This window comes from Varanus komodoensis, unplaced genomic scaffold (assembly GCF_004798865.1).
Source record: "Varanus komodoensis strain SLA01 unplaced genomic scaffold, ASM479886v1 scaffold41, whole genome shotgun sequence".
Classification (NCBI taxonomy): Eukaryota; Metazoa; Chordata; class Lepidosauria; order Squamata; family Varanidae; genus Varanus; species Varanus komodoensis.
Window position 1 is genome coordinate 7,539,649 of NW_025335954.1, and position 21,199 is coordinate 7,560,847.

Genomic DNA, 21,199 nt, shown 5'->3' on the forward strand with positions numbered 1-21,199 from the left:
AGCAGTACTTTTGCCTTCCTATTTTTCCTCATCCCATTACAACCATAACATCAAACAACGATTTTGAAATTGACAGGGTGTAGCTCCATACAAAGAAACAAAAAGTGGCACTGGGGTTTTAAAGTGCTGTTAGGAGGAAGAAGAGGCTGTACAGATGCTGCTGGAATCCAGAATACAAGCACAAAGCCAGTGCATTGAACATTGCCAGGATCCAAATTTCCCTCATTGTAGGGAGCAGCAAGTATTGTACCACTGCTAAAGTTGAGAAAATGCTTTAAGGAACCAGCAGGAACTCCATGGAGGAACAATATAGAGCCATACTATTTTCTGTAATTTTTAATTACTCCCATAGCAGCTTGTGTCTATACAAAGAGTAAGTACAACTACATGTCAGTCCTGACCAACCCACCATTTCAGTGCACTGGCCTTGGGACATAAATGATGTGATCGCTGAGTTGTTGAGTTGTACCCTGGCTTTATGCAAAAAGAAAAAAAAGGAGGGGAAGAAGCATCACTCAAGGCTGCTTACTAAATTAAATTAGGTTCAAACAGTGAAATAATACATTGCAACATGAGAATTATAGAATAAAAACAGCACCAAACCAACAGACCCACTTACAGGCCAAAGCAGTTCTTGAGTAAGAGCCAGCAGGACAGCAGACAGCAGATGGGAAACCTACCCTCTCTTGGGAAAGAGTTCCACTACCTGTGAACATCCAGTGAAAAGTCCAGTCCACCTACCTAAGTTACCTTAAGGATTATATCCACCCTACAGGAGAAATATTAAAAGGAGACGGGGAGTTTGAGATGTGCATTCTTCCAAAAATAGAAGGATTGTTTGTCATTATTTTGAAAAACTACTCAATCTCCAGCCTTAAGCATTTTAGAATGATGCTTGAAACTTTAAATTGGCACCATGAGGAAAGAATAAGCAGTTTCACCTAAAGCACAGAGCAAATTGCCTTAAGCAGTCAGACATTATAGAAATAAGTATTTACACATTTGAAGCTCACCATGCTGAGAAATATACAGGCCCTAAATAGTGCATTAGATATGGCATGTTCTCCCCTACAAGTATCAAGAGGATCAAGCTGCAAGATGGACATTTTTGCAGGATCAAACAAACCAAGTTAAGGAGGAATTCAGTATTTCCAGCTGGGTTTCACATAGTCTTGCTTCACTTTGCCCCAATCTCCCTTTCAATCTCTCCCCAAACCCTGCTTTGAGAAAAAGTTAAGGGTGGATGTTTGGCTCTGACTTCTACAAAGGAAACAGCACTGGCAATAAATACGGATAGGAATGCGGCTGATTCAAAAAACAGATGTTTCTAAAGGCCACATGAACATGGCACCTTTTCCTGGATCATGCCCTCCGAAACTTTTCCCCAGGGACAGACCACAGCGGAGAAGCCTCCGCTTCCATTTCCTCAGCCGCTCCTCCTCCCCAGCCCACAAGCTGACTACCAAGAGGTTGGCTGGCCAGGAAGGGAGTGACACAACAAGTGAAAAATCCACAGTCAAGCCACTACACAATAGGCAGGTCACACTCCATCTGCCATTATCTCCCCCCACTCCACTACACATGCGAGGCATAAAGGGTGCCCAACCATGCAACAAGAAACTGTGTTTTTGCAAAGGAAACAGCACTGGCAATAAATAGGGATAGGAATGAGCTTGATTTGCAAAACAGATGTTACTGGAGGAGAAAGAAGAAATAAATCCATACGGCATTAATTATGGAGTCCCCACCCCTCTCTCCCCTTTCTTATGTCAGTTCATATGACCCTGCCAAAATAATAAAAAAAAACTCTCCACAAATGCCTCTTTCAAATTCTTTAGGGTTATAGATCTCATACTGATTTCTACTGAGTTTACACAAAATTGAATTGGAAGCTATTGAAAGATGCATAATTCTAAGAGCAATTTCTGCAATCTGAGCTATGCAGGAAAGGACAAATGTTTTATTTATCAGGGATGGGGCCATAAAAAGGGCTTATTTTTTTATTTTGTTTTGTTTTTTACACACTGGTGGCAGTGCAGGGAGCTTAGCTAGGTCTGGAGTAATATTTCAAAGTCCTCAGCCAACCATCAACATTTTTTAGCAGCCAACTTCTAATTTTTGGGCACCAGCTTTTCCCAGAGCAGAAATATTTTGAATTCTTCAGTTGCAAGAAACCATAGGTTTCTGGGGCTTTTCCAGCCCATCCTAAACCTCTGACAGCTGAAAGAGTGACAAGGGAGTCTCTTTAAAAGCCTTGGCGGGCTTGCCTTTCACTGCCCTCCACTTATTATTTCCTACCTGTTGCACCCTTCCACGTGCATATTGCTCACACAGAAAGACAGAATGCTTTCTGCCAACACACCTCCTGATGCTATGACAATAGAAAAAGTCCCTCTGTGCTGGCGACTGTCTGCACATTGAAAAGAGCCCCAAAGGAGTCCTAAATGAATAGGCTTTTGAACATGCAAAGCCAACCCGTGTTAGCACACTGGGCAAAACAAATAATTATTATAGCCTCCTAAAATATTCCTCACTCAGCAGTTGAGGAATATATCATCTGCTGCTTGGAACTGCCTCCCAGAAAACCATCTCTCTTCCTTGAAGTCTTCCCCAAAACCACCTTTTCCATACATTTTACACAATTAAGTAGATAGGAAAAGTTCTAACTCCTAACATAGATTTGAGTAATTGGTAGAATCCTCTACCTTTCCGGAATCTACAAATTTCCCAACTGATCACAAATCCATTTAGAAGAAAAACAGTCTGAATTTGGCAATACAGTATTCACAAGCAACCTATTAAGAGACCCAGTGGTTTGGGTTGTTTACTGAGGGTTGTTCATAATTAAATCATAGTGTATTATTATAGGTCCAGCCAACATGATAACCAGTATTTCAACAACTCCCAGTTCAATAGCAACCTAAATTCAACCCACACTCAGCTCTTGAGTGTGGGTTAGCATATTGCCTGAACCCAGTCTTATTATCTGATCTCCACAACAATTTACTCTGTGCATGCATCTGCATCCCCATTACCCCTTTCCCAATTTATTCTTATCTGTACTTGACCACTGTCTTCTAAGGAGCATAATGCACTGCATTAACCTCACAATAACTCTGCAATTGAGGCTAAAGTAGGAGATAGTAACTTGCCAAGGTCAACCTAATGAGCTTTACACGGTGAGCAAAAATTTTAGACTGAGATCCAAATTAGATGACAAACTACCTCCCCAGGCATCAAAGTCTCATTAAAGGATGGAAAAAATGGAGGATACTGAGAACTGTTGGGTCCAACCTTAAAACATAAGAGGATCTCACTGCAAAGGGGGCAATCTATTTACTACCCTCTGTTTGTGACTTTTTCTTTCACTTATCAGCCCTCAAGTGAAAGCAAAATAGTATACATGAAGCCTGACTTTATTGATGTCCATGTATCATGTCTGTATTGACCACCCAGGACAAAGCGATCTCACAAAAATGGAGGTGGAGGGGAGAGGAAGGGACATGGAGCAACTGCAAAATCGGTAGAGGTAACATCTGGGAGGGCTATTCCACAATGGTCAGTTCAAAAAGCGACTGGGTACATGATGGTGAGGTTGTCACTGGCAGTGGTCTCGGTGAGCTCAGCTTTTGCCACTTTTGCTGTGCAGCTCACTCACCACTCCTCTGTATCCATTATGGGTTTGGTTGTCCATGTCTGGTTAACCCATCATGGATGCCTCAACCCGTAGAACAAGCCATGTGTCAACAGGGTGGCTGCTGCCCCAAAAGAAGCCACCCTGCAGGAAGTGGTTTCAGTTTACACAACCCAACAATCCACCATAGTGAGCTACCTATGGTAGGTTTTCATGTGGTGAAAACCCAACACTTGCCACATGCTGGGAGCTTTTTAGCCCAACAAGCATTCTCTGGAAGCTGTGAGTTTAAGTAGATGAAATGGCATCTTTTGATTAAAGTTGTATGTCCACGAGAGGTCGTTGAGGCCCCATTGGTGAAGGTGTTCAAAGATAGGCTGGAGATGCACATGGTGGGCATGTCATGAGCAGAGCCGGCTGGTGCTGGAGGTCAGACTAGATGGTCCGGGTGACCCCTTCTGACTCGCTCTGTTTCTATGTCATGGCCAACTTGATTCTGGACATTTCCACATTCAAAGCTCACACTTTAGCCATTGTACCAAAAGTGCAAAGTTTTGTTGCAGCCATCAGTCAACGGCCCTGAAAGGCCAGGCCATCTGTATGATGATTGTATTTACTGTTTTGATGTGATCTGATTTATATCCCACCTTCTAGCAAAAACTAACACTCAAGAGAACTAAATGATGAATTTAGTTAAAATTAAAAGCCTTAATAAGAAATTATTTTAAATTAAATTAAATTAAAATTATTAAAAGCCTTAATAGAGAGAGAGAAAGGGGGGGGAGGGGGAGAGAGAGGGAGTTCCTTCTTGGAAGGAATATTGAAAAATATATGGGGGATGTTAAAATGGCTGGACATAAGACACCTGTGCACTTTTTAAATTAGTTGGCCTTTATAATAATTGTACTTTCAAGAGACCAGCTGAAATGCACGTCAAGTAGAAATGTGACTGAAATGCTAAGGAGGAAAAACATTATTTCAGTCACGTCTCATGGATGTGAATGCTAGAAGGACAGAGAGGCAGTTTAACAATCTTGAAGCATGTACAAAGCCACAGATGAGCTGGCTCTATTTTTTTCAAATCCACTGTCTGATAGCCTCTAAATAATCTTGGATTGAAACTTTTTCAAATAAAAAATCTAACTACCAGTATTGTTGCATTTCTAAATAACATTGCTTCTTTCATTTAACATTAGGAAGAACTTGGGTATTTTCCATTCATGCTGTTTCTTCTATTCCAATTCACTTGTAAGACACAACAAAATCTGGAGGGAAGGGCCAACTATATGCTTCCTTTTAAACTTGAGAGATAAAAATGATGTTTCCTGGTTGCACCCTCACGCCCAGTCTCTTATCCTCTCATCCTCACAAGATGACTATTTCACAACTAAGAAACCAAAATGAATAACAGACATATCTACATTCTCCTACAGAGGAAAAGAGATCAGATCCAAGATTAGTTTAGAATCTGGTTGGCATCAACCCATGGCTAACCCCTATTGCTCTTTTGTTGTTGTTGTTGTTGTTAGTCGCAAAGTCATGTCTGACCCATCGCGACCCCATGGACAACATTCCTCCAGGCCTTCCTGTCCTCCACCATCCCCTACAGTCCACTCAAGCTCACACCGACTGCTTCAGTGACTCCATCCAGCCACCTCATCCTCTGCCCTCCCCTTCTTCTTTTGCCATCTATTGTTTGCAGTATTAGGTTCTTCTCCAGGGAGTCCTTCCTTCTCATTAGGTGGCCAAAGTTTTTGAGTTTCATCTTCAGGATCTGGCCTTCTAAAGAGCAGTCAGGGTTGATCTCCTCTAGGACTGACTGGTTTGATCTCCTTGCAGTCCAAGGGACTCACAGGAGTCCCCTCCAGCACCACGATTCAAAGGCCTCAGTTCTTCAGCACTCAGCCTTCCTTATGGTCCAGCTTTCACAGCCATACATTGCATCTGGGAAAACCACAGCCTTGACTATACGCACTTTTGTTAGCAGGGTGATGCCTCTACTTTTTAGTATGCTATCTAGATTTGCCATAGCTTTCCTCTCCAGGAGCAAGCGTCTTTTAATTTCTTGGCTGCAGTCCCCGTCTGCAGTGATCTTGCAGCCCAGGGAAAATAAAATCTGTCACTACCTCCATTTCTTCCCCATCTATTTGCCAGGAAGTGAGAGGACCGGATGCCTCTACACAGGGCAAATAATCAGGTAAACCATGGTTTGTTTTCTCAATCCTGAGTTGTTTCCTTCTGATATGTGTGATGCACAGAGACCATAAAGAAGAACCCATGAAGAAGAATAACAAATCATACTTTCAACAATTTAGGGTATACAACCCAACAATAAACAGCATCATGGTTTGCACATCATGGCGTAACCTCCAACCAATAGCAAAATTGTGGCAGCACACACTAGTTTGCATCCAATTTTTAATGCACCATAGCAAATTGTAAATTGATTAATTAACCCAAAATGTTCAGCAATAAAACATAGGGCCTATAGGTTCTCTGGGTTGTTCATGGTAAACAGACAAAGATTTGTTATCATAACAGGATTCCTATTTCACAACAGCCCAGAACTCACCAACCTATGATTTATATAATTGTCTGTAATGATATGTAAATCAGGGCTGAAACTAGTAGTTATATATTATTTATTTATTAAACAATTTCTATTCCACAACCAATTAGTCCAACCAGACTCTCTTCACAGACTAAAGACAAAATGAAATCAAAACATATATACCAGTAAAATATACATAATATAAAGTAAGCAAATAATATAAACAAAAACATAATAATGAACACCATTTACAACAATATACACAACATTATACAGCTGAGACTAGGACGGTAACATAAGGAGTTAAAACAATATAGGTTAAAATTCTAAAACTCAGTAAAATTAATTCCATTAACATTTATAAGAGATAAAATTGATTGTTAAAATGCCTGGAGAATAGTGTTGTATTCAGTCGGCACCAAAAAGAAGATGCCATGTGAACTGCTCTTGGGAGGCTATTCCATAAGTGGGATGCAGCTGCTGAGAAGGCATCTTCCTTACCTCCTTGGAGGACGGCTCCTTCAGAAGGGCCTCTGAATCTTAGGGGTTGGATAGGTGCATATGAGAGCAGGCAATCCTTCAAGTATCCTGGTCCCAAGCTGTTTAGGGCTTTATATGTTAAGACAAGCCTTTTAAGGTGGGCCCAGAGCTCAAATGGTAACCAATGAGGTTGGTAAAGTATTGCAGAGATTCGGCTGCACAGACTTGCTTGCACCAGCTGTCACACCGCCCTATTCTGTACCAGTTGAAGTTTCCAGACCACATGCTATGCGAACTAGAGATATCCCATTCTTGTAGCATAGCCTGTTGGGCTCTGGAAATCCAAGGTCAATTTGTGAAACCAGAAACTCATTTCAGACAAAAAGAACAACAACTCAAAGGCAAGTCCAGAAAGTTCACAGTCCAGGTTGTTGGGTCTTAACAACAATGCTGGGATCCAATAAGCACCTGCAGATTTGGGTGATGCAAGCCATTCTTTAATTCAGTAAGTGCTGAAATATGTTGTGAGCCACCCCAAGGCTTTATTGCGATGGGGGCGGCATAAAAATGTTTTAAATAAATAAATATTTGCACCAAAGGTACAGTATACCCATCCTAAGACTGACACTCCAGACTGCAACTGGGGAATCATATGCTATGAATGCTCTCACACATCAGAAACTTCTAGCCTGTCACCCTTCTCTCTAGTATGCTAACTTTCCACAGGAAGGGAATATTGATGTGAGAGAGCATCCTCTAGCTTGCATTTTCAATCAGGATCGTCTAGATATGCAAAATCCCACAAAAAATTAAGAAAAATATTCTGCAAGAACCATTTCAATGTATTTTATCATGTTGTAAGCCGCCCCGAGGTTTCGGCAAGGGGCGGCATAGAAATGTTATAATAATAATAATAATAATAATAATAATAATAATAATAATAATAATAATGTGTCCCCCATGTGGAAACATCCCCCTTGCATTCCTCCCCCCTTCATATATCTAGTATACCAAGAAGCACTCTGTCATGCAATAACACCAAATACAGTACTGAAGCATGACTCTCAGAGTCCAGACTTCATGTGCGTGTGTGCTTGCTTGCTTGCTTATGAATCTAGGGATCTGGCTTACTTCTGGCTGTATCAACTGCAATAAGAAACAGACAGTACAAATGGAAGTAGCTTCCCTGAGCTTAGAACTGCACCTTGGGTCCTAATATTCCCCATTTTAAAAGGGCACAAAAGCCTTCCCCTGAACTTAAAAGTAGTAACAACTATGCTGCTACTATGGTAAATGTGGAGGAGAGAAGCTGATACATATGTTAAAAGTGTGGTTCACTGAGGTCCATTCAGTGCCAGCTTTGCTATATTGCAGCACCCATGTTAAAGCTGTCCTTATCTTCAAGGCATTCGATGGCATTTTAATGGTGAACTATGATGCTGGTCACTTAAATTGGAAAAATTGTTTCAGCTGCTTAAATTATTTTAAATTTTGTATATGGAAATGTTATCCTGTTTTTATTGTATTGTGGGTTTTGTATTTTTATGAACTGTTGTGAAACTCTCAGATAGTTTCAGCTACTGAAATGAAATATTAACATTAAACCAAAATTACAGAATTCACCCTTGGGTTCTGCAACTCCAAAGAGGAAGAAGGAAGCCTCAAGAATAAGGAAATTGCTTGTTGCGTAAAGATATGGCATATTGCTGGGTAAAGAATGCTGAGCAGGGATATAGTTTAAATGTCAAAATGACAGAATAGGAGAACCAAACTGAATTCCTCCTTTTAAAAAAGGCTACAAAATGTATCCAATCCTAACCCAGAAAGAGCTTTGTTCTGAAAATATATTTTTAAAAATACGCTCACAAATGTTAAACCGTGATAGAATACAGGGAATTTGCACAAAGGAAGGAAAGACTTCTGGGTCATTAGCTAAGTCTTCCTTGCCATTTCAGATTCTGCATCTTTTTACATAGCCTTAAACATTTTGCAACGAGGTGCTTGAAAAGCTCATAAGAAAGGAGCAAAACTAAAAATATGCCAGCTATATATGAAAAGATGCAAAAAAAGGGGGGGGAAGAGACCTCCATTCAGAAATGTGATGATCCCATTTTTAACTGTTCGAGCACATTTTTGCAATTCTGGGGCATCTAAGATTTCTGAAAGGGAATGTTAAAAGCAACACTTTTCCAATCTGGGTTTCTGCTTTCATGAATGACATGTCTGTTAGCTATGAAGTTTTAGATCCTCTTGCAAAACCACAGGTATTTGCTGTCAGTAATTTATTTTGGTTGGGGGGAGAGGAGGTAGCAGTAGGTCACTTACAACATAAATATTTACTTTAAAAATATGGACCCCTCTCCACCCCCACCCTCCCCCACAAGGGGCACACGCCCACCAGCGAGCTTTCAAGTCGTTCTCTCCTGCTTCTGAGCTGTGCTACAAACACCAGTGGATATAACAGTGCCAAGAAAATACTGAGAACAAGACACCTCCCTGCTTTGCAGGCATGAAATGTCAAGAACATGGAGCAAAGGACAACACACACAACTGCAGATGCACAAAGTTCCTTGCTGGGGGGTGGGGGGGAGTTTACAAAACTTTTGGGAGGGAAAAGAAGATGAGACCCTAATCTGCCTTTAAATCATGAGTTTGAGAAAAGCGGGGTGATAATTTATTTAAACCAGTGGCTCTCCAGATGATGCAGGAGTGCAACTCCCATTCGTTTAATTCAGATGTTGGAACTGCAGTCCAGTCTCTGAATTAAACATATCCCACAAAATAATTTTGACTCTTATTTCCAAAATTCTTTGTGTGTATAGTTCCAACTACAATTGGTACTGACTCCAAGTTTATGAGAGCTTTTGGGCAAATTACCCTCAATAGGTTCCCATAATTTCAATATTTCCATCTTCAATCCAAGATGTGCCAGGATGCTGACTTCTACTTACTGTAAGCAACTTCCAAATGACGCAGTAGAGTTTGTCAATAAGAGGTGTGAACCCAGCCCATCCATTAGCCTTTAAACAACCCAGCAGGCTGCATTTGTGCATCATGCTGAAAATCTCAAATTGTTCCAATCAGGTGCTGCTTACAGCAAGTAGCAGAGGCTCACACACAGCATGCACCCTCGCAAATTGTGGGTTAAATAGCCCACTGTTTGCTGCCATGACATGCAAACTGGATCCCCGGCTTCATTAACTGCCAACATAAGCCTATGGCAGGATTAGGTCACTAGCACCTTCCCCATCTCAATAGTCTGATCAAATATCTAACATCCGCCATTCACTTACACAAGAGTGATTATTTTCACATAGCATATCTCTCTGGGGCTAACTAACTGCGTAAATGTTTACAGAACTCTATTATGTTTCCTGCTTGAAACTCTGAAAATCCAAGCTTTTTGAAGCTACCCGTAGGCTCCACAACGTTTTGGTGTTTGGGATACACCAAAACTGAGGCGTTTTGGGATACACCAAAGCACTGTCCGATGCATTAGGGCATGGTTGACTGACGGAAAGCAGAAGGTAACCATTAATGGGGAATCATCAGGATGGTGGTCAGTGGCAAGCGGGGTCCCCCAGGGCTCTGTCCTGGGGCCGATCCTGTTTGTTCTTTTCATTAATGACATGGAAGAAGGGGTGAACAGTCTGCTGATCAAATTTGCAGACGACACTAAAACTGGAGCAGTGGCCACAACTGAGGAGCAGGTACTCCAGATCCAAAAGGATCTGGACAGATTATGGAAGTGGACAGGAGACAACAGGATGGCATTCAATGTGGATAAGTGCTAGGTCTTGCACTTGGGGCATAGGAATAGCTGTCATAAGTACAGGTTAGGTGACAAGTGGCTGGAGAGCAGCACTTGTGAAAGGGACCTCGGGGTACTGGTTGACTGAAGGCTAAACATGAGTCAGCAGTGTGAAGCGGTGGTCAAGAGGGCGAATGCCACCCTTGGTTGCATAGCTAGAAGTGTGGCTTCTAGCTCGAGAGAGGCATTACTACCAATCTATACGACTCTGGTGCGCCCACAATTGGAGTATTGTGTTCAGTTTTGGGCCCCTCGTTACAGAAAGGATACAGCCAGGTTGGAGCCAGTGCAGCGTAGGGCCACAAGGTTGGTGGCCGGTTTGCAGGGGATGGGGGATGAGGCGAGACTGAGGGAACTTGGTCTCTTCAGCCTGGAGAAGAGGAGACTCAGAGGGGATATGTTGGCGACATACAGGTATGTGAGGGGATGTCACATTGAGATGGGTAGAGACCTGTTCTCCCCTGCAGAGGAAGGCAGGACGCGCTCCAACGGAGCAAAGCTCAGGGAGCCAAGGTTCCATTTGGATGCCAGGAAGCACTTCCTGACAGTCAGGACCCCGAGGGTGTGGAATGGGCTTCCACAGGAGGTGGTTGAGGCCCCATCGGTGCGGGTGTTCAAAGATAGGGTGGACATGCACATGGTGGGCATGTCGCGAGCGGAGCAGGCTGGAGCCGGGGGTCAGACTAGATGGCCCGGGAGACCACTTCTGACTCGCTCTGTTTCTATGTTTCTAGTTGCCAAGGTATGCCCCACAGTCCAGCAGAGAACAACAGACAATAAGGAAATTATTTCCTGCAGCTTCCAGCACTGACTACAGATGAGCTATCATTGTTTCCCTCAACAATTTTCTTCCCTACTGAACAAGAATTCCCACCCCCAGATACAAGGGGTGTTCTCACATGCAAGATGATTGGGGAACCTTGTGTTCCTAAATCCACTGCAGGTCCATTCCTTTGTGTAACTGCTAGTCACAGTTGCTCTCACAAAATAGTTGTAACATTTTGTTTCATTCTTAGCTCTCTCCAAGGAATGTGTTACAGGGGTGCCAGCAAAAAGATGGGTGATTTGCTGCCAAATGGCAAAACACTATGGAGGGGTTAAAACTGACAAATGTAGTTTATTCTCAAACTAAATGTATCTATTTTTTGCTGCTACCAGTTTCATATCATAGCCACAATGCAGGGCATCCCTCAAGCCAACAGGGGCTTTCATGTAGCCTAAGGCTATGTTTTGGCCACATGGTATAGAATTGTAAGCAGAGTCAAAATCCAGACTAGACCTGACAGTGAGCTCAACAAAGCCTCCTTGGGGTATTAACCAGCACCTTGGAACAAGACCAGCAGGTGTGAGCGTAGATAAGCATTTCACTTTGACTTTATGTGCTACATAAAAATAAAAATAGATAATCACTGCACTAGTCTATGGCTGACTCGCAAATAAATTCGCAAAAGTTACCCACACACTCATGCACAGATTCCTAGCCTACCTGCCTACAGGTACCTGTAGTGTTCCTAGCTGTTTGACAAGGAAAGAAAGAGAGAGTGAACTCTCTGCTTTCCTTCTGATCACTGGGCACAATTCTTACTCACCACTGATGAGCGATTCAATGCGTATTTACAAGCCTGAACTTAGAAACCCATAAAATGAGTCTAAAAAACCCTGATTTTTCTGTAGCAGAATCCCAGGGCCCCTGAGAAAATGCAGCCTTACAGTTTCTAATCTAAGCTGCTCAGATTTAGATATCTATCCCAAGGAACAGTTATCATATGGCATAGGCAGATGCAGCGTAGTAGCAGAAAAGCATTTGCCTATAACCCAGAAGGCACCCAACTCAAAGCTTTCAGACTGACAACACTGGCTGTCACTGCAAAATTCAAGAGATATGAAAGGAAGCACGTCTCCAATTCATGATTACTATATGGCACCCCAAATACCAGAGGCAATACAGTTGCTGAGGAACATGCTTTCCCACAGGGTGACTTATTTTACTGGAACAAGCCACCCTGCCACCTCAGGGGTTGTTCTAGGGGTTGTTTTGCAGTTCCTTTTTATAATATTTATTGCTGCAGCTCTTTCAAACATGCAAATTTCCTGTACATTTTCTTCCCAACCCTTAAATTGGTGTACATGTCCCCTCTATTTGCTTCCTAGCTAAACCAAGTGCCCCAAAAGAAGCCATAGAAAAGAGGAGAGTTAGTACTTCCACTTTATGGAGTGGCAGGAATCTTGGGGAAGCACTGAAAAGGTTGAGGGCTCTGAATAATGTTGGTTCAACAATAACTTTAAGGGAATCACTTTGCTCAGAGGGAGCCTTTGCTCCCAGCCCTTTGGTACACCTTCTTTTGCCATTTTTCCCTCTTTGCTGGTGCTTTTCCAGCGACAATTTCGGACCTAGACCCTAGCAACAGTGTGCAAATCGGCCTATGTTAGTCTTGCTTTTTCAATTTCCATGTTTGTTACCTATTCCACTTTGCCTCCTCCTGATAGCTGAAACAAAGAAGTTTACTAGGTAAGACTTCACATATTGGACCACTCTAAGAGCAGGCTTGCATGCTTGTGAAAGACCAGGAGGAAAATATAAGAAAAAAATTATGGACACAGCTGTGCAATTTTCAAACCCAAATGTGCTTTTTTGAGGCTCTGCAAGATAAAGTAACTAAATAGATTAATGATTTTAAAAGGGGGTAGCAATTAGAGTGGGGAGGAAGCAACAAGGTAAGTCCTGCCGCAAAAGATTTGAGATGCATGCCTGAGCCAGCTGGAAGACTGAAGGGGATGGAGGGAGAGAAATAGCCACAATAAGCCTGATCATCTGTCCGCCTGTGGGTTGTTCTATGAAAATCACCCTGTCCACAACAGCTTATGTGCAGAGTAGACAGGCAAGACATGCAAATCTTAAGAGCCACCAACTGCCGCAGATTTTAAAACAGTCCATTCCAAAGCAAAGGTTGGTGGCGCAAGTGCCTAGATTGATTCGACAAAAATGGCAAAAGAAGGAGGGGATGGCGGAGGATGAGGTGGCTAGTTGGAGTCACTGAAGCAGTTGGCGTGAGCTTAAATGGACTCCGGGGGATAGTGGAGGACAGGAAGGCCTGGAGGAGTGTTGTCCATGGGGTCGCGATGGGTCAGATGCGACTTTGTGACTAGCAAGCAAGCAAGGCTTTTGTTGAAATGCTTAGAACCCACATTATGTTTGGGCCACAAAGTCAGCACTAGACCATGAGGGTTTGACCCAGTCTAGAACCCTAGAATGAGAAAAGTAGAAACTGAGACTTGATTCTAAAAAATTCTGGTAACTTCAAATTCTTCAGATCTGGTAACTCCCTAGTAACTACTCCAGTATTTGCTCCAACATGTACTTCATGAGATGCATGGAATTGCTTCAATCAAACAAGTAACAGCCTTATGAATGCACAAAAGTATATTCCTCACTTTCACCCACAACAAAACTAGGTTGGGAGAAATTACATATGGGAATGCTCAAGGAGGTTCTCCTCTACTGTGGTTTCGAACTATTCCTTGCATAACCTCACTGCATTCACAAATGAATGACCTATACTGGAGGCAAAAGGCATGGGGGATGCTTTTGTAGAGGAGGTGATCATTTCTAAAGGAGCTGCTGGAAGGAGCAAAGAGAACCCCATTTTCCTATTCCTATCACAGAAGCATTACCAGAAATCTCCTCTTTCCGATGGCAGCAGTCAAGAGAAAATACATTACAGATTTTTTTAAAACAGGGATCTCACATCAAGTTTAATATCACAGAGGATACAAACTGAGGCACGGAGGGAGCTCAAGGATCCAATGGCATACCATGTTGTGCCACAGTGAGCTCTTGCACAACTGGATGTTCTTTTGTGGTGAGTCTTCCTAAACTTCCTGTTTTATAGTGTGAATGTGCTGAGTAAGTCCAAGCAGATTCTTTAAAGCCACATCCTGAAAGACTGGGCAAAAATTATCCACATTTTGCAGACAGGGCAAAATCCTTGTCTGACACTGCTTTGCCAGTCAAATTGGCAAGCCCAGAAATGGAATTTACACAGATGGTTTTCTAGATCTTCCTCTTCCTAGTCCTTTTCCTCCTCTTCAAAAGTCAGCGCTCCCCAGCCCCCACTAACCAACTTTAATACTATTTCTCCATGCTACATCTAATTGCAAAATGAACTAAGTATTCTTTTCCAAGGGAAGGCAGAACGTAGACTGCAATCCGCTGGTAGACGGATTTGAAGTAGATCTTCCAGGTTTATTACTTTAGTTTGGGAATTAAACTAGCTTAGGGAAAATATTAAAAAATCCTTCAACCCTGGTTGGCCTTGTGCTTATTGCCTAACTCTAGGCATCAGTGTTCCTCATAAAATGGGAGTACTAATTGGTTGTTTTTCACCAGTCTTTGTTCAGGTCTGTTGACCAGTTTTAAAGTGATCTGTTAGAATACCAGATCTATGGTAATAAAACTCTCTCTCGCTCTCTCTCTCTCTCTCTGTTGTGTGTGTGCATGCACGCATGGTTCAGGGGATAAGGTATATAGTTGACTTTCCCCCAAGTCACTATTTTGCACCTGCCTTTGACTAGAGCATTCTGATCAAAATAAAAATGAATTCCACATGCTGCAACCCTGCCCAGTCCAATTGTACAAGAACATAAGGAAAGCCATGCAGGATCAGACCAAAGGTCCATTGAGTCCAACATTCCATTCACACAGTGGCAAACCAGCTGCCCACAGGAACCCTCAAGGAGGATGGGAGCAAGCAGTGTATGCAGGCATGCCAGCTCTGATAACAGATGCAGCCAGCCAGGATAGTAGCCACTAACAGACTCCTTCTCTACTAGCAGCCATCCAAACTGGTAGCTATCACTCCTGTTACTGTGTTTTGTTTCAACCATGCTCCACCCCAACAATTTGTGAAGCCAGTCTAGAAAAAGGTTTTCTGCACCACCACTCTGTCCTAGAAGAAGAAAATAATTAAAACAAAGAGATAGGACTTCTGGGTATGCACAAACTGGGTTTATTTCACCTCTTCATAACAACCATCTGCTACATATTTAGGGGAGTCAGAATCATGAAGTAAGAAGCAAGCCTGAACCTGCTACTACAGATGCTCCCTTTAAGATATTATGCACCAACTCAAACTGTTTCTTCGTGAAGGTAGATCTATCAGGTCTTCTGACAGCTCTTGATCCACTTCTCCTAACCCAGTAATACCATTGTCAATTCAACTGGGGGGGGGGGGGGGGCACTAAATTATATTCAAGACCTGAAGGCCCATCCAAATAGAGGACTTCCTACACAAAATAGAGGACTAACTACATCAATTCAGGATAGAACAGTGGTGAGGGTCAAATACCTCAAAGCCCCAGGTTTTAAAAATTAATTTGTGGGGCATGCAAGCGAAGGGGGAAAATAACATTCTTCACAAATGATTTAATACTAATATACTATACTATAATATAACATACTAATTCCTTAACAGAAGACTTGTTCTTACATCATGGAGGCAAACTCTGGATTAATTAAACTATGGGTTAATTTAATCCACAATTTGCTACATTATACACCACAGCCTGTTTGAGCATTCAACCTCCATTCAGTCCAAATGACATTGAATCATGGACACAACAGGCTACTTGTAGTCTGGACAATATGCACTGAACTAATAATACATTAATTAACCAATGATTTGCTGCTGCTACAAGTGAACTGGATCACTGGTGTACATAAAAATGTATCACTTGGTCAAAACAGGTTGCATAGATTCACATGTAAGTGACTCTGGAAAAGCCTAATCCTACTCGCAGGCAAAGAATGTCTGAACAAGAGGTAATCATGACTGCATAGAGAGCAGGATCCCCATATCTACTGTCTCAGTTACCACCATTTCATTTAACTGAGACTGACCAGCCCTCCACATTTGCAGAAGTTAAAGGCACAGGTCTCCCATGAAAGTGGAAAAAACGCAAATATCTCTAGGGAACTATGCACTCTATTTGGGGATGCCTTGCTCTTTGTCTTGGTACTAAGCCAACCTCACTCACGTATTTTGTCTCTCAGTGGTCATGAAGACTCTTGAGACATTTGCAGTTTTTCCCTGGAGATATTCATGGTTTTTCCATTTTTGTGGCAGTCCTGCACCCCTAACACCTTCAAAAGTAGTGTTTCCTACTATCTGAAGTTTCAGGTATCTGTTGAGAGGCTTGGAACTATCCCCCATGGCCCTGCTGTCCTTCTGTAAGGACAATGACACTGTTGGCCAGCTTGCCCATCTGACCTGTGACGGTTGGGGCACCAAGTGAAAACCTCCAAAATTTCATAGGCAGAACATCACAGCCATGCAAGGAACATGGTTGCACCCCAAGCTAGTAGCAAAATAAGAGCTCAAAAAGTGGAAAATGACAATAAGTAACAGTCAAAGATGTCAGACATTGAGGAGTAGAACAAATGCTCCTAAGGTAGACATAAATAAAGTGCAACCATAGAAAACATAGGTTCTCCAATTTCCAGAGAGCATTCATCTGGTCACAAATATCTTACTCGTAGGCAAGAAAATGCAAAGACCAAAACATAACACACAAGTTAGAAAGGACACAATCTGGTGGAGACAAAAAGGCAGCCTCAAAACATATTTAATCACCAGCCATCCTTCTCATTCATTCACATAGACACACAGAGGTTTTTTAAAGACTGGTAGCATGGCATACTAAAACAATCATGGTGACAGAGTGAAGACACAGAGAACCAAGAGAGCAAGGTGGCAGTCCCAACAACTCTCTTACATGTGGCCATGACACAAAAAAATGGCCCACAAAACCTCTGGAAACTTTCTCCAAGGTGTAGGAGGATTGTGGAACACAGGCAGGCAAACGCAGGGCACGAGACCAATCCTGCATGCCCATTCCTTGACCTACTGGAAAAACATGCACCCCAAAGGATTCTTCCCTGCAGAAGCACAGCCCCTTTGAAATGTTACTGATGCAAACAGCCTGATTTTCTAAGGCACACATATGGGCAGAGGGACTGCAAACAGTGTTAACCCACTCCTGAACCCATAATGCATCAGACTGTTTTAAATGGTGGGTAACCTGAGCAATCATGCACACTGAATAAAGAATTTAAACATTTTTTTTCTTTTCCTTTCTCAATGCCACAGCTGTTTTAGTACTAGAGAAGCTGGCAAAGTTCTCCTGAGCTAGGCTTGAAAATGAATTTCAGGTGCTCATAAAGGCTGCTTCAACATGAGAGGCAAGTTTTACAAGAACTAGCATTCCCATGCACCTCAAATCAAAATCCATGCAAGGGAAGAATTCCCTACACCCTCCCTGCCTCCAAATCCTATACACTACCATCTGCAAATGCACTCTCCTCAGTTCTTTTAGTGGCAGCTGCAGTGGAGGCATGTGACAAGAAAGGCCAGAAGAGGTAGTCTGTCCATTTTCCTTCTCTTCCTTCTTCCCTCAGATGCTCTGACAAACTGCCTGTGGCACACTATAATGCCCAGGACCCTGTGCTTCTCCTGGGGCTGCAGCCCCTGGGGCAACTGTGTGTCCCAGGGTCACCAGCAACCCACCTGGCCAAGGTTAGGGCTGCCTCTCCCAACCTGGTACCTTCCAGAAGTTTTAGACCACAACTTTTTATATTCCTGACCATTGTCCATGCTGGCTGAGGATGATGAGAGTTGCAGCCCAAAATATTTGAAGAACAACAAGTTGGGAAGGGCTGGACTAGGTCAAGAAACAGAGGGAGGGAGGGAGGGAGGGATGCACAGGTGAACAGACAAACAGAAAGAAGGAAGGAAAAATGTCTAGCCCTCTTCTCATCTTGCTACAAGTCTTTGCTGCTGTTCCTGATGAAGGGAAGGAACACAGGAAACCAAGAGAGGGTGGAAAGGATGGACAAATAACATTGCCAAGCCCTCAGATTGCCTTAGAACAATTATCCAAGATCTTTCAATCATTTTGTGAAAGATCTCAAACAAAAACCAAAACCACCCCACCAAAACCCTACATTAATCCAAGGGAAGCTTCAGATAGCTCACAAACCTCTAATAGTTATGCAGGATCCTCTTTGGATCATCCCAGATAACCTACTGAACAAGCTTCAGTCAAGACAAACTGCAGTACAGTGGCAGCCATCTTAGGGAGGTCACAAAATGAAACGGTCCATCAAACAGCATTTATGGAACCAAGCAATACGGTCATCACTGAACTAGGGGCATACATCTGAGGAAAAGAAGGGCATTAGCAAGAATCTTACACAATATTTGTGAGGTAGAGCTCTCCAGGGCTTGTTCCCCAATCTTTGGAAGTGGTGCAACATAGACATCAACCTCCTCAGATAATGCTGCAAAAAAATAGAAAGGGAAGAGGGGGGAAAAATTAAAATCCTAATTCCAAAGGTTCTATTTTATGCTTGGGTGGAAAAACAACAGGTAGTGCAGGACAGTGTGTAGTTGTTTTATAGGTGGCTGTGAAAGAATACCTCTGAAAAATAAAAGAATTCCATACAATGAATATTTTGAGAAATGTGCTAAAAATCATCATGCTGAGATATCAGCACCTACATTTTTTCAAAATATACAAAATGTTTCTCTCTCTCTCTCTCATACATACATACATACATACATACACAGAAACATATCAAGAATCTTACAACAGTTCTCAGAGAATCACACACATTCAAACAAGACACTCACCAAGTTAGATCACTTGAGTATTTATTTAATCCTCATACTTGTATTATCCAAAGCAATGAACAAAAATAGCATAAAACAAGAAAATACAGCTCTCAAAGGACTGAGATATCAAAAATAGTTAAAACATCAGTGACATGGTGACCTAATGCTTAAAACAACTTATACAAAGTTCTTAGACAAAGCTTGACCACATAAAACCATCTAAACTTGCTGCAGAAAGGGCAGAAGGGTAAGCACCAGGAGAATGTCTCTAGGGAAGGAATTTCACAGCACTGCTGAGAAGACTTTCCTCCTCATCACTTTCCACCTGATCCGTGATAGCTACCCGCCCCCTGCAAACAAGCAGGTCCCTACAAGAAAGGGCTGTTCTTGAGGTACTCTGGTCCAAAACTACCTCATTAGATTCTTCATCCCACCATTCCCCTATACAAGAGCCTTCCACAACCAGATGCCCTCCAGACCGTTTGAACACCAATTCCCATTAATCCTAGCCAGCAAGGTCAACAGTCAGCAATAACGGAAGCAGGCATCTGAAAACATCTGGACGGCACCAAGTTGAGTGAGCCTGAGATAAAATCAGTGTTAATAACGTTTCTGTGCATCTGGCAAATATATTCCTAACCCCACAAAGTAGCATCACCAAGTCTAATTTGAATTTTCTATGCTTGACAGGTCTCCAATGATGCATGTGTCCACAAACACTGCAAAATCTATTATATTTTAGCTATCTTTCTTTTTGGGGAAGGTATAAAATGTTAATTTTACTGCTTCCATTGTGGCATTTCTGCAAAATTAGTGGAAATGGAGCACACATATAAAGCAAATATCTTTAAAGCTGTAAGAGGTTTTTTAAAGACATTTCAAAAGGTCAACACCCAACCATTACCACCACTACCATCGCCAACTGTTTAGGGCATAAAAGAAAGGGTTACAAATATAATGAACAGTCAGATATTTTCCCCCTCCTTCCAAGTTATGGTATCGGAAAACCCTTTTTCTCATCCCTTAAAAATACAGAAAAGTCTACTCTAAAAAAATTACACCCTGCAACCTACAATCTGAACGAATGTAGACCTAAATGTAAACATACACATCCTGCCACACTGGACTTGGGAGGAAGCTGATATGTAAGTCAAGCCAAGATGCCAGATCGGGAGGACGCACAAAGACCACAAAGAATAAAATATGCTATTGACCTAGTAAAAACACCTCCTCCTTCCCTGCTGAATCCTCCTCTTCTTTCCTCTGACACTAGCAACCTTAATGTAAATACTTAATTTCCATCCTTTAAACCAGAGCAGCAACTGCAAGAGCATGGTGTTCCAAATATTACCACCCAGCCTTTCCAATATGTTTGTCTGCAACCAGACAATAAGAGACAGGGTTATGTTGCTTTTTTCAATCACCAACCTGCGCTGCAGTAACTTAAATAAAACAAGAAAGCCAGGAATTGCACAGGTGCAAGTCTGCAAAAGGCTTGGGACAAGGCCTTCAAAGGATATCCAAAGCACTTGAATAACCTGGGAGAAGGTCAGGAAACAGCATTTCTATGGGAGCATAAAGAAAAAGATAAGGGGGTGTCTTTTAAAAAAGAGCACGTATTGCATAAACACAAACGCAGCATATAAGACTTCTATTAAGATGTGGGGAAAGGGAAGGGAAACAAAGTAAGCTACAGAGCCTATGGAAAATCTGGGCAGATTTCCTTAAATTCTGAATATTTTGGATGTGGAAACAAGGAAAGGTAAAGGAATGCATATATACAAAGAGAAAAGGTGTTTCCAGGTAAGGTTTTAATAGTTCATTTGGCCTGTCTCTTTCATGGAATTTTATGGCAGGTGGGATGTCCAGAAGTCATCTTCCATTTGTAACCCACTCATGTTTTCCCACAACTTGGCAAAGGTGAGATACCTTTTTAATTCATCTAGAAGCAACCAGAAGGAGCCTATTAGCATATGAAACAAAAGGCAAAGACCTATGCAGGTCTCCTGAATTTAGGATGAGCATGATCCTCCTCAAATTGAAAGGGGAAACTA

At 42.2% G+C, this 21,199-nt stretch overlaps 1 protein-coding gene across 7 annotated transcripts in view; it reads right to left on the reverse strand.

Moving 5' to 3' along the window:
- Positions 1-21,199, reverse strand: part of LRP1 (LDL receptor related protein 1) — a 405,127-nt gene that overhangs the window by 327,496 nt on the left and 56,432 nt on the right. For 4 of the 7 annotated variants that reach the window (XM_044443327.1, XM_044443324.1, XM_044443322.1 and 1 more), the window contains one exon: positions 18,725-18,811. The exons of the other annotated variants lie outside the window; for them this stretch is intronic. In XM_044443327.1, the coding sequence (XP_044299262.1) occupies positions 18,725-18,811 (87 nt within the window). The remainder of the gene's footprint in view (positions 1-18,724; positions 18,812-21,199) is intronic. 7 annotated transcript variants of the gene reach the window in all.